The 15,075-nt window shown below is 41.7% G+C and overlaps 1 protein-coding gene across 3 annotated transcripts in view; it reads right to left on the bottom strand.

Moving 5' to 3' along the window:
• RBFOX1 (RNA binding fox-1 homolog 1) overlaps positions 1–15,075 on the bottom strand; it is a 744,520-nt gene that overhangs the window by 319,823 nt on the left and 409,622 nt on the right. The window contains exon 1 of one of the 3 annotated variants that reach the window (XM_066576153.1): positions 14,771–14,898. The exons of the other annotated variants lie outside the window; for them this stretch is intronic. Within the exon in view, the coding sequence (XP_066432250.1) occupies positions 14,771–14,803 (33 nt within the window). The 5' untranslated portion in view covers positions 14,804–14,898. Of the gene's footprint in view, positions 1–14,770; positions 14,899–15,075 lie in introns of those variants that run through there. 3 annotated transcript variants of the gene reach the window in all.

Here is a 15,075-nt window from a genome sequence, read left to right as displayed (position 1 = left end):
TGTATTGTAATTAAAATTGAGCTGTTAAGTATAAAACACAGAAAGAAACCATAAAGAAATATACTTTCTAACAAGATACTTTTGAGAAGATGCATTTTTTATTCATTAATATACGTTGAAACTCTTTTCTACATTGCTGGTTCTTCATTCACTAGTACCGGCTTTGTATCCTTACAAAGAAACAGTCTTTACAATGAGCGTGCTGCCAATTTGCCAGCACTTTATAAACAAGTTATTCATGGAGCGGAGAACACTTCTCTGTCATTATTTACAGTTGTTAATGTTAAGTGTGCCTATTTGACTTTATTAACCTACTTTTTCTGATCCTTTCATAGCTTTCAGCTTCCATCAAGAGTCAAGATGAAAAATTGTTAAAAGAAAAGGGTATTCAAGATTGGACTTGAAGGAGAAAAAGAAGTCTAAAATATCTGACATACAATGTAGCCATTAATCTCTCACTACTTTACTGCAAAGCTTGCACTTATCTAACCATCGTAACATGGCCTGAGAAAAATGGGAGCATTTTATATCTAAGATAAATGAGTGTTTAATTACATTCTTCACTTCCTAATATAATCTATTGAAATTCTGATATTGGCTTTTTTTACTGTTCTACACTAGCAATTTGCAACCTTTTATATACTATAATACATGTATTCAAATCTGTGAAACCAACAATTTTGTCAATGGAAAGTTCTTAATGCGTTTTCCTTTTGCCATTGCTCTTTCATTCTCTCTCTAATTAATAAAATAGCAGTTTCAGTTCATTGATTCTATACTGCATTGAAGCTGAAATGTGCCCAATTCTGCTGTCAGAAGCCTTGACAGGGAGAGTAATATCCTACAGTATATGAAACTGCAATAATTAGTAAACTGAATCCTCCAGTGCTAAGAGCTGATAGAACATCTTAAGAAAAACACACATATTTTAGCATAGTTTGCAGCACTATTCTCCTTGATTGCTTCATTATAACTCACTGCAAACTGTCAGGCTTCAGCTCCATAAAGAAATGACTGCATATACGGTATTTTCTGAGTTAACCTGGACATATGTTATATGTATATATCCAGAGCTGTAAAGGACCTAAATTCTGTTCATCTGATCTTTCAATTATGACTTAGAAGACGGATCATTCATTTACTTTACCCCTTTTATTGGTTATTGATTAAATACACCCATAGACACTATTACAGAAAAAAAATGTTCACCCTTCATTGCCCCATGAGAACAGCTGAGCCATATTACACCATCATACAAACTCAGATTTACCTCTCCATCTGTTACAAGCCCAATATAAGAATGATTTCATTTGATCACATGACACAGGCTCTGTGTGACAGCGCGGTCAACAGCCGGCCATCGGCCAAATGGTCCTATTGAGAAGTCTGTCATATCCTGCATGTCCTCCTTTTCTTGACCTCTACATTTTGGCACTTTTCAACTTTCTCCACTATCTACATCCCTGTCTGTACATGGTAACTTACACAATCAGAATTTCATTTATGTTACGTGACCGAGTCAAAGTTTGCTTTCTCTGCGATAGAAAGAACCATACATATAAGCACATAAAACATACATAGCTTTCTAAAGAAAGTCATTGCAAAATCAATTACTGAATCTTTATCTGGTAAGGGAAACTACATTATATAAAATATATGCAAAAAAAAAGTTCAGACGATACCCAAATTCATGAATTCATGAATGGGTGTGAGTGAGGGCTGGCCTCTGATTGGTCAGGCTGTGACCAATCAGAGGCATCTTATTCAGCAGGCGGGGATTTTAAATCCCCGGCTGCTGAATACTACTCACAGCTGTTCAGAGCAGTTCAGGAGAACTGCAGCCTGCCGCGCTGAACTCCGTCTGCCGGCACCAGGTGAGTATATATATATTTTTTATTTTTACACATTTCTGGATGAATTGCAGGGAAGGGCTTATATATTTAACCCCTTTCCGACAATTCATCCCGCGATCGCCGGCAGCCCATTACTTTCAATGGAGTCGGCTGTATTGACGGCTCCATTGAATTCAATGGGCTAACATCGTACTTCTCTGCCACAGCTGTTACAGCTGTGGCAGAGGAGAACGATCTTTATGCTGACAGTGGGGGGGGGGGGGGGGTCTCACTCTTGCCGCTACTGTGGCTTAATAGTGGGACCTGGGAACTTGAGATACAGCCCAAAATGTAGCTCCTCGCCTGCTCTATTCTTTTCTGTGTCGTTTCCATCACTTTCTTGTGTTTTGCAGATTTTCACAAATGAAAACCTTAGCGAGCATCGGCGATATACAAAAATGCTCGAGTCACCCATTGACTTCAATGGGGTTCGTTACTCGAAACGAACTCTCGAGCATCACTGAAAGTTCGACTCGAGTAACGAGCACCCGAGCATTTTGGTGCTCGCTCATCTCTAGTTTTCATATTATACTTTGACTAAAACTAAGAGTCATGCTCATGCATGGTATAAAGTACGGCATCTCTCACACAGATGTCAATAACACATCTAACTAAAACATAATTAATGTTCACAGTCAACCTATATATACATGTATAATATCACCAAAACAAGGGATACACAAAATAGGGCAAGTAAAAGTAACTGAAATATGGGGATGGAAATGCTATCCCTAACCAATTTTGGTGTGGCAGACCACTTTAAGAACATAGGGGGTTTATACCTTCCCTAGATGGAGGATGGGGAAGATGTTTAATGCCAAAGGAAAGACAGTGTATATAACATAGTATTAGGTAGGTATAGTATTAGGTAGTACTTTGCTGGCAGGGGTCTTATCCCACATCAAGCACCACAGGCAGGAAAATAATCAGCATCCTGGAATAAATATACTTCCATTATGGCTGGTAGGCCGGCTAGGGACAACAACTGCCTCTCAGCCAACCAGTCTATACACCACAGGAGATGTTGAAAGAGGGAAGAGAAGAAGAGGACATCAATGACTGAAAATGTTTTGACAAACACCACCTAAGGAACCTTCTGCAATGGCAGGAAAAGCAAAGGGATTTCTGCCAGACGGGGCATTCTTGAATGACCAACACCAAATGGTAGGGGCATGCATCCAAGGCATGATTGTGCACCTAAGGCATAATCAAGTAGGTCAGGGCTGACATAGTGATGTAACTCCAGCGCCACTTCCTAATTGTGGCCAGCGAGCTGCAACAATAAGCAAGTGTATGGATATTTCCAAAACTAAAAATAGTTTTGAGAAGAATGAGAACAGAATGTAATGAACATATTTCTCTTTAAAATAAGGTACATTTGCATGTTTCTCACTTGACAACAAATAGTTCCTACTAGTTTATATTCCCCTAAATAGTTCCAAGCTCAAATTTCTATCCAGCCCATGGAAACCTATGTTCAGCATTGACTCACAAACCTGGAAGAAGTACAACTTTTTTTTTCTGAAACGTGACTAAAACTGGTTTTGGTGAGAAAATCCTTTTAATTCTGCTTCACACTGGAAATATATTAGAGTTGGAAACTCTAACACTACGTCTAGGAATTCAGGCATTGCTATATAGATTGGGTTATTTCAGTCTGAGCCATATAAAAGCAAAAGCTGATCTAGTTCTTCTACCAATAATATTCCTTAGATTTTAGAATGATCAGTGTCTAGTCATGGATGAGTGCTACCTCTACATCCCATATATCTATGCCCTGCTCGGCCACATGTATGAAGACTAATGCAGGCAAAAAGCAGAAGTATTGCCCTTATCAACCAATCAAAACATAATATTATCTCTTCTACAAAGTCAAAGCTTGAATCTCTTTGGTCGCGCCGGCCAACTTTATAATCAAACTGAAACTAGACTGAAAGGGTAGATAAAAATGAAGTCACAGGTGGAGACACTCAGTAAAGTCAGCAGCATCTGACTCAGCTTTTTTGGTGAAAAGGCAATTAAATTTAGATCGCTTTGTCAATAAATACTGCTCACTGTGGAAAATATATTTATGGGCAAATCAATACACTACATTAAATGTCCATTTCACTGATTTGGGCAGTGTCACTTTTTCCAAGACACCACCATAAACAAATAGCAAAATGGCAGTTAGGCCTGTTAAAATACAAAGTGTTATAGTGGATCATGCTGTATATGTAGTGAACAGTATATAGAGTGTTACCAGATTTATCATGTACATATGGATGGAATGCTCTAGTTATCTTTTAGAAGTCAATACAGATTGTTATAATAACCTAAGACCTCATGTACACAGTTGTATGATCCATGCTGCAAGGAACCACAATGAGACAACCGAGAAAATTCTATAGGCCATACTGTACCTATATATGCCTTGGGATTTGTAATTTTCATGCAATTTGTAAGAATAAATAATGTTACCACACATGCTGTACTAGGCAAGAATTCGTACAGCATGTTCACATAGCGGATTCTTCTGGAGGAAAAATCTGATGTGAATTTACGTTTTAAAATGCGACGGACGTGCGTACACATAAATTTAACCCTATTCAATGGTGCAAATCTGCATGTGGCAACCTGACGTGGAAACCGCAATTTTTTCCCCCCACAATGTAGATTCCAAATTCTTGCCATATGAGTTTGGATTCGCCTTGAACTCAATTGCATATTAAAGTGATGCAGATTTCGACACAACTTTCAGTGCAGAAGTCACACAAAAAAAACCCTCAGTCTAAACAGAGTCTTAGTAACTTGAAGCTCCCGGGCCCCGATGCAAAACTTGTAACAGGGCCCCCAACTATAATGCTTTACTCAAAGTACTGGGTTACCTATATGGAGAAGAGAGGCATTATGGGTCCCCTAATGCTCCTGGTCCCGGGTGCAACCGCATCCCCTGCATCCTCTATAGTTACGCCCCTGCATACATCACTTGCTAACAAGTATGGTTGACCAGGCAACTTCCCATTCCCTAAACCCCTCAATACTGTTCAGATGTTGTTTACCCCAATGAAATGGGAATAGTCAGGTGATAAAAAAATCTCAGTGTGCTTTGAAATTACTCGACAGCTACTCACAACATTCATGCCTACAAGAATAAACATTGCAATAGGATATTACAAATTTAGGCCTTGCAAATGAAGTAATAAATACACTCAACACCTATAAGGCAACCGGGCTCAGGATACCCTCAACAGACCACCAGTAGAGAGGAACATCTGATCTTCCAACAAGCATGAGTAGCTCCAACTGTTTCATTGTCCACCATGCATAAACAAGTGGCACCATTGTTACAGGCCCCTGCCCCTACATTTGGTATCACAGAGCCCATTACATTTACAGCCTTTGACAACCACCCATCATCATCTCCATTTGCAGTGGTGACGTGAACAACGAAACTGGACTCCTACAGAGTGGAACCAGATTGTCTTTAGTGACAAATCCAGGGGTTATTTGGGGACTGACAATGGCTGTTTAGTGTCTGCAGACCTAGAGCAATTCAATCCTATCAATGCTGTGCAGCAGCACATTGTTCCCACTGCTGGTCTGATGGTCTAGAAGGCCATTGCATATGATAGTCAGTCCCCCCTAGTAGTGGTATGAGGGACAATGACAGCTCAGCGATATGTTCAGGACATCCTGCAGCCACATGTGTTCCTCTCATGCCGGCTTCCAAGAGGCATTTTTCAGCAGGATAATGTTCAGACACACACAGCAACGGTGTCACAGGAATGCCTCCACAACATTGCCACACTTCCATGGCCTGCCAGGTCACCTGATATATCACGAGCAGAACATATATGGGACCATCGGGGATGCCAGCTTCGACAGCCTACGAGTTTGCGCAATCTAGAGTTTCAGTTACAACAAATTTGGAGTGATATGCCACACGATAGAATATGGAGCCTGTATATCTCCATGCCCACCTGTATTACATCTTGTATCCAAGCTACAGGTGGTACAACTTGGTACCAGAGCCTCTTTCAAGTGTTCAGTTTTTCGCAATAAATTATCCTTTTGCTCTGATATTGTAATCACTTACTTAAATCAACAATACAATCACACAGAGAAAGTTTAACTTGATTCCAACAATTCCTTCTAGGTGCTTGACCTATTTTGGTACTAAGTGTACATTTGCTAAAAGCTGTATAACTGGCACGTAGGCCATGGTAGCACGTGCAGTTTACTGTGGAGAAAAAAAATGTAAAAATGGATGAAGTCATAAAAATGCTATAAATAATACAAAATCGACCCACTGCTCTGCATAGTTAATGATACTATAAATCAGACATCCGACCCCAGTGTATCTTGCTTAATGTGGGTCAAATATCCATTACTAACTGAAAAGTATAGATTCAGATACACAATACAAGGTTTGTTCTTGTGAACTGGAAAACATCTAGACATGTACAGATTTATAGCAATGTAATTAAGCTCATACAACAAAACAAAACACTTATCATTTATCTATGAGCACCAAAGATCTATCAACAAACATTCTCAATACCAAACTGTACATCAAGACAGCTAAACAATTCAAACACTATAGATCATAAAATATGGTAGGTTTAGGGAGCAAAAATAAAGATGGTCCTAAATGTGGATCCAATATTGCTGGCCCCAAGTACAATAACCTTTGGTCCTGATATGAAATTAGTTCCATAAGTCCAGAAATTGTTCTTAAAAGCATTTATTGCTCTGGGCCACTCATGCCTATCCACTGGCCACCAATGGTCAAGAGGTTTATGAATATTGGACCCTGAGGAATTTGCATTTCGATATATGAATCTAGGGTCTGATGAAGATGTCTGTGTAACTTGAAATACGTTGCCTGAGGCTTTGGAATAAAGTATTGCTTTAATTCTACCTATTCCATCATCTTCACTTTCCTTCGAGCTACCACCTTCCAACAGGTTATGCATGAGCCTCAGTTCTGTACCTCTTTTTACCTTATAAATTGTTCTTGACGACCAACTATAATCCCAATGATAAAGTGAAAGATGAAGACAGACATAGAAGTAACGATGTTGGCCCAATCTTGATAATCGCTGCAGCCGGTCTATTTATTTCCGATTATTGTGGTTCTCATAATACAAAAATGTATCAAATCTGCTAAAAATAATATTTTGAAAGCAGTTGTCTGATGGAGTCAACGCTTTTTCGCATGGTCTATTACGACATATTGACATCTTAGGCCTTAGTCAGACGGGCGTTTTTTGTCGCGATTTGCGCATGCGCATGCGTCCGGCGATTTTATAAAGCCATTGCTTTGCAATGGTATCGGACACATGAGCGCTTTTTATGCGCTCGTCCGATAAATTATAGAACAGAAATCGCAGATCGCACCTATCTGCGTTCTGCGATTCCTGTTCTCTTCTCTATATGCGCTCAATGGGGCCGGCGGCAGCAGCGCCGACCCCATTGAGAACATATAGAAGACAAATCATTCTTCTCTGCCACAGCTGTAACAGCTGTGACAGAGAAGAACGATGTTTGCCCATTGAATTCAATGGAGCCGACAATACAGCCACTCCATTGAAAGCAATGGGCTGCCGGCGTGCGTGGGGTGAATTGTCGGGAATGGCTTAAATATATAAGCCCTTCCCTGCAATTTATCCTAAAATGTGTTAAAATAAAAAAAAAATTGTATACTCACCTTTCCGCTGCAGCCGGAGTCCAGCCGCGGCCGCTGTCAGTTCTCCTGAACTGCTTCTCGGCACTATTCAGCCGGCGGGGCTTTAAAATCCCTGCCTGCTGAATGATCTGCCTCTGATTGGTCACAGCCCTGACCAATCAGAGGCAGGTTTCACTCACACACCCATTCATGAATTCATGAATGGGTGAGTGACTGCTGCCTCTCAGCGCTGAGCAATCAGGGGCAGGTCTGACTCACATCCATTCATGAATTCATGAATGGGTGTGAGTGAGACATGCCTCTGATTGGCTCAGCGCTGAGCCAATCAGGGGGCAGGTCTGACTCACACCCCCTTCACACCCACTGCAGGACGGCCGCGCGGAGCTCCGGCTGCCGGAAGAAGGTGAGTAAATATATATTTTTTATTTTTACACATTTTAGGATGAATTGCAGGGAAGGGCTTATATATTAAAGCCCTTCCCGACAATTCATCCCAGGCTCGCCCGCAGCGCATTGCTTTAAATGGAGCCGGCTCTATTGCCGTCTCCATTGAATGCAATGCGCTGGACAGCTCCGGCCCGTTTCTAATGAAACGCGGCTAGGAGCAGATTTTCGGGCGATTTGCGGCGACTTGCGCACACCGGTCACGCGATTTGCGGATGCGCATCCGTCATGCGATCCGCAAATCGCGTGAAAAAACGCCCGTGTGACTAAGGCCTTAGATAGAGATCCTTGCACTGGACTTCACGCCTTTCTTTGGGTGGGAACAGAGAGGCAGAAAAAAGTTGAAAGATGGCTCACATAAATATAATGGTTAACCGAAATTATTCTTGGTCAGTCATCATAACGACAAGAATTTCAGGAGAATATGCTGTGTGGGCTAATTGGGGCAAAAACTGTCGTGACTGTTGGTATTATAAAAATTATCAGATATCAATTAAATATTGGAGGATGGTTGATGTGATTGGGGGGCAAATCTTTAGGTCTATATCTATTGGAAGCAACATTCATATACTGTCGAATTGCATACTGACACCCAAAATAGTACTCAAATGAATAAAACAACCAATGGCTCCTTTCTGCAATAAGGACATGTTTCCATTTACTAATGCTCAGTGAATTTGTCCAGGTTGACTGAAGATTGCTTCATACACTTTTAATTCAAGAAAGTACTCCCCCCTAAACAGCATCAAGTTAATTGCAAACAATTGAACTCACAAATATAATACAATTCACATAATGCCCTAGGGATACTCTGTTTTATCAAGTAAGTTTGATCTTTGAAATAGGCCAGAAAGCCTAAATTATGAAAGCAGAAAAGCAGTTGCAATCATGTGAAAATGCTGCCTTTGAAACTTATAAATCTAGGTCAACTCGTCATGCCCAGAGTATGTGGGATCGACACAAAGCATTATCACTTATAAGTGGAAAATTAACATTACAGCAAATAACAAGATGAAGAATTGAAAAAATACTGCTTAAAACATTGGAGAAAAATGTCCTTATTAGCTGTCTCCATCTCACTGTTGTACAAGCATATGAATGTCAGGCAATGAGGAAATATCAGGATGATGTCTTTAGTAGAAAGGTGTTAATAACTGTACAAAATGTGGACAGTTTTACATTGCAGTGAATGAACAGCTTTTACTATTAAGGCCTAATCAGTGTCAAAAATACCAGCATGTTGTCAAACATATGGGAAAATTCCTAGACATCTCCTTAAGTACTGGATCATAATTAATAGATAAATTGTTCTTAAAGGCATATTCTGGCTGTAAAGTTAATTTTCAAAAATATCAGATATGAAGGGTGTTTGTGCCATGTTTATGCAAGCACTGCCCCATTATTAGTCAGCAATGCTGAATATACAAAAAAATTGTCCCAGATCATTCTTACTAAGTAAAGGCCCTTTTAGACACAATTATTTTCGCTCAGAAATCGCTCAAAGCCATCTTTTCAGCGATAATCGTTGTATCTAACTGCATTGACATCGTACAGTTTTCGTTAAGCCGTTGCTGATCACGGTTATCAGGAATTCACAGCGGGATACAGCTGATACTATTGTCTCAGCTGTATCCCGCTCCCTGATGACAGGCTGGGTATGAAGAACAGAGCTGTCCAGCTGTGTTTTCCATACCCCACTTGGAGCACTCGGCTGTATAACAGCAGGGCGCTCCGAGCAGAGAATAGCTGGATGCAGAAAACAAGCGGGGCCACCCTACTTGTCTTCTGTATCCTCCACTCAGAGTGCCCGGCTGTATAACAGCCGGGCACTCCGAGCAGGGAACAGCTGGATGCAGAAGACAAGCAGGGACACCCTGATTGTCTTCTGCATCCTCCGCTCAGAGTGCCTAGCTGTATAACAGCCAGGCACTCCAAGTGGGAAACAGCTGGATGCAGAGGACAAGCGGCCATGCTTGTCTTCTGCATCTCCCGCTCGGAGCGCTCGGCTGTATAACAGTCGGGCACTCCGAGCAGGGAACAGCTGGATGCAGAAGACGAGCAGAATAACAGCAGAATAAAAGCTGGGCACTCCGAGCGGGGAACAACTGGATGTAGAAGACACCCCGCTTGACTTATGCATCCTCTGCTCGGAGTGCAAGGTGATCGTTCAAACTGTAAAAAGAACACAACGATTATCGCTCAAAAGAGCGATAATCGTTGTGTCTAAACCAGCCTTAAGCCCAACCTGTAGTGCTAGACTGCCTACTGGTCATATCCAGGACAACCTGGGAATAAACATTTCTAAAGTGCCAGGAAAAGGTAATAGCTTATAGAGCTACAGGCACAAAATATGAAGCAGCACCACTTTGCAAACTTTAATAACATTTCATTAGCAGTCATTTGACAGCAACTTACCGTAACTGTACTGCCACTTCAGGCCGTGGTCAGATGAGCGTGCCTTTTTGTGCGTCTATGCACGCGGAAAAAATTGCATCTATTAGAACCATTGGTTTCCCATGAAGTGTCCACATGTCAGTTTTTGAGAGGCGTAAAATACTTGCAAAAGATAGGACATGCGAGTGCCAATGCACACATTTACACGCATTTTGCACATCCACGGAGCACTTTTTTTGAGCACACAGGCGCACAAAAAACACACTCATCTGACTGAGGCCTTAAGTTAAAAATAAAATAGACATATAAATATTAACATCTAAATAATAAGGAAAGAGGTGGTCAGATGCTTTTGTGGGGTTTTCACACAAAAGACATTTTTCAGTTATCTGATTGCTGGGGACACCAACTATCATTGCAATGGAGATCCCAAGGTTATGCCGTAAGGAGTTTGAATGGAGTCAGGGTCAAGCAGGTACCCTTCTGCAACATTGGAAGTACATAGGACTAACGAAGGCAGCCAGGCACATCACTCCGCTGTTTCCAACTGCTTCATAGACGATGAATGTAAAGGAAGCACGCATGCTCTACTGCCACTCCATTCAAACTCCTCCTGACTGCAGTTATGTAGTGAGGAAGAAGTGATGACTCAGGACCTCCGTTCAAGTGAACATAGGAATCCAAACAGTGGGTCTCTCAGTTATCAGACATTTATCCCCTATCCTGATCATGCTGTAAACCTTGTCAATTGGCATCCAGTAAACTTAAAGGGGTTGTCCCGCGGCAGCAAGTGGGTCTATACACTTCTGTATGGCCATAATAATGCACTTTGTAATGTACATTGTGCATTAATTATGAGCCATACAGAAGTTATAAAAAGTTTTTCACTTACCTGCTCCGTTGCTAGCGTCCTCGTCTCCATGCTTGCCGTCTAATTTTCGCCGTCTAATGGCCAAATTAGACGCGCTTGCGCAGTCCGGGTCTTCTTATCTTCTCAATGGGGCTCCGTGTAGCTCCGTATAGCTCCGCCCCGTCACGTGCCGATTCCAGCCAATCAGGAGGCTGGAATCGGCAATGGACCGCACAGAAGAGCTGCGGTCCACGGAGGGAGAAGACCCCGGCGGCCATCTTCAACCGGTAAGTAAGAAGTCACTGGAGCGCGGGGATTCAGGTAAGCGCTGTGCTGTTTTTTTTTAAAGTCCCTGCATCGGGGGTTGTCTCGCGCCGAACGGGGGATGGGTGGGGGTTAAAAAAAACCAAAAAAACCCGTTTCGGCGCGGGACAACCCCTTTAATCCCAATGTGGGAATACTTGGAATTACCCAAAGGTTAGGAAATACAATATTTCAAAAGCATGTTTATAGGCAATAGAGATGTTCTGGGGACAACCTGTGCAGACCTGGGCAAAGACCCTTCTAGACCGCAAGATAAACTGGAATGAGCTGCAACCAGAGGTGAAGTAGTGATCGTATATCTTTCATTCGGCATGCATTTACACTGAACAATAATTGGATAGTTTCAACCATTCATTGAATCATAACCAGGCCTCTAGTCAACCCTTCTACCACTGCTTTCTATTCAGCAAATCGTTACGACGCCTGTTTATACCAAATGATTTGCAGCAGACAAATGAATGATTTTTAGGTCTAATGATTTATCACTGATCGTTTGGTCACAACTAGAGATGAGCGAACATGCTCGTCCGAGCTTGATGCTCGTTTGAGTATTGGCATACTCGATGGTGCTCGTTACTCGAGCGAGTACCAAGCCATGTTCGACCCCTCCCTGTTTTGACCCCTCCCCGCATTAACTTGTCATGCACGCACGCACGTCCACAGCAGTATGTGGCTGACTGGGGGGGGAGGGTGAGAGATAGAGAGAGAGAGAAAAAAAAAAGCTCGGCACTCGGCGGGTCCATTGCAAAAATGCTCGAGTCGCCCATTGACTTCAATGGGGTTCGTTACTCGAATAGAGCTCTCGAATATTACAAAAAGCTCGACTCGAATAACGAGCACCCGAGCATTTTGATGCTCGCTCATCTCTAGTCACAACACATTACCATGCAATCCACTTGATTTTCTGAATATTCTCACAATAGTCATGCCATGTAAAACGGCCTTAAAGCAGAAGCCCTGTGCGGCGCGAGCACGCCGGAGCGGCCCCATTCAACGGGACAGAAGAGCAGACTGCGCAAGCGCGTCTAATCGAGGGAGAAGAAGGCTTCGGTCGGAGCCATGGAAACGGGGACGCCAGCACCGGAGGGGGTAAGTATATAACTTCTGTATGGCCAATATTTAATGCACGATGTATATTACAAAGTGCATTTATATGGCCATACAGAAGTGCTTAACCCCACTTGCTTTCGCGGGACAACCCCTTTAAGTCTTAAAATATCCAATAGTCACAAAAGTTTACTAATCTAGTTCCTTGCTGTTCAGAAATCAACTTATCCCAACATACCGCAAAATAGTCAACTCCATGTCTGCTACCATTTTCTGACCTATTTCTGTAAATGGAATGAATAAAGCTTTAGCTCCCCACGTAAGGCCTACAACAGCTTTTCTTATCCAAATACAGGCCATGGTAGTTATGATCAAATTAGAGATCACATTGTTTATATGCACAAGCCAATGTGTGTGATATCCTCATCACTGTCAACCTCTGCACAAACCGCTGCCAGGTCATCCATTAATTCAGAGAAAACCGACAAGGAATGTCTTGCAATGCACTAACCATGATTGCATGTTCTCGTTTCATTATGTTCTTTATTACTTCATTTACTCATCCATATAATATATGTTTCAAATGACTGTATTTCTAACAACATTATAACAGATGACAGTGGCCGGTCTGTGGCTTTGCATAACGTCATGGAATTCCTCGAATGCCCTTCTAATGTTAATCAAACCACAGCAGAAGGCTATAAACATGAAATATAGCTGTGTGCATCAATGAAGCACAATTTTACATAGGACTGCAAGCAAACACACATTGCATTACCCCAAACAGTGCAAAAGAGGTAGTGAAGTGACAAATGCAGCCCGTTTATTTATGTGTGAGTGATAGATAACAAGAAAATGAGCAAAAAGTTGGAATTTATCTAACGCACCTAATCTAAACATCGGTAATAATCAGACTTTGGTTAAAAAAAATGATACTAACGACGGAAACATCCCCGAAATATGCAGGTGCATGTCATCTAAAGCCTTTTAGGCTACCTTGAGTTATAAAACAGATGTTACTGGGACCCCTGTAGTTTCTCATTAACACTGGCAGGAGTTCCAGGAGACCCAAATTAATATTCAAAGAGTTCTCACTTAGTGCTAATTACAACTAATATTTAATTAAGAGCACTGAGGTTTTGTCTAATTTCTTTCTATTAGGTTGCTATACAGTGAGTGTGTACGCTACAAGTGAAGGCCGTTCCCCAGTGTTCTTGGGATTCTAATATTTTAGTCATTAGGTTTCTTAAGCTGCTGTGAAGGTTGTAAGCCCTTTTAAAGTAACTTGCTGGCAATGGAGAGAGAAACGAAGGATGGCAGACAGTCAGCATTTGCTAAATGTTTTGGACAGAAATTTAATGAAAACCACATTTCAACTCCAAAATATGCATTACGTGGCAGTGTATTAAATATAGTTTATTGCCTTTCTGCCATGAACCCGAACGAACCAGAAACGGGGAAAATGATATGCTTTACAGGGACTTCTCCAATGCTCAGAATGGTAATTTTAAAGCCAGAAACTGCGATGAATAAAAACATATTTCATTCTGCTGCCGCCGGTTCCCAGCGAACACAAAACTTTCGCGAAAAAAAAAAAATTCCAATCACAAGCGTAATAAGACAATATTTAAACCCCAATATAGACTTCAGCTCTGTTTTGAGTTCCTTAAATCTATTAAAAAGCTCCTGTTTGTGACACAATGCATTTATTTTCCTTGGCTCTGTTATATCACGCTGCACTCCTCTATGTGCCTGTACCCAGTTTACCTCTAGCTGACAAATTGCCTTTGTATTAGATTTGTTTTCCTGTGTTCCATTGCTCCTGCCAACAGCATTGCATATGCAAAGGACGCCTCTCCTACAGTAGTTAAATGAGCCAAGCAGTGTCTTTTTCCTCAGGGCATGGAAACAAAGAAGAGAAATGCAAAATTACTCTGTAAACCTGCTGGTTAGAAAAGCAACTCAGATAGATGGATCAAGCAAAGCAGAAAAACACACTGCTGCATTCTCTCCATCCTCCAGAATGCTATCAGAAGCAAAATACATCTTAAGACAGTGGAAGCCTTCTTGCTTGCTTGCAGTGTGTGAAGCCTACTACACTTCTAGCATGTGCAATGCCAATGTAATAGAGAAAGAAAGTCAATATACCTGCTGTACCATCCTGCTCCCTTTCTTCTCCATAAACTTAGCAGCTGTTTGAGTCCCAGGCCCTGCAGCATCTGCCCAAAAGCAAGCATCAATTATGGATGAAGGCGTGCATATTCTGTGTAATGTGTGTATAAGTGTAGATGGCAGGGGTGTCGAAGGAGGGGGAGCTACATTCAAGCCTTACTGACCTCCCACTCAACATCTGACTGCTCCTAAAACCTAATCCAGATGGGACTCTTTTAGCTTGCTGCAGCTCACTCCATCAATCACAGCAAGGCACGCCTCTGTCTATCATTGCCAGACCC

This window comes from Eleutherodactylus coqui, chromosome 8 (assembly GCF_035609145.1).
Source record: "Eleutherodactylus coqui strain aEleCoq1 chromosome 8, aEleCoq1.hap1, whole genome shotgun sequence".
Classification (NCBI taxonomy): domain Eukaryota; kingdom Metazoa; phylum Chordata; class Amphibia; order Anura; family Eleutherodactylidae; genus Eleutherodactylus; species Eleutherodactylus coqui.
This window is presented reverse-complemented; position numbering and strand designations above follow the sequence as displayed.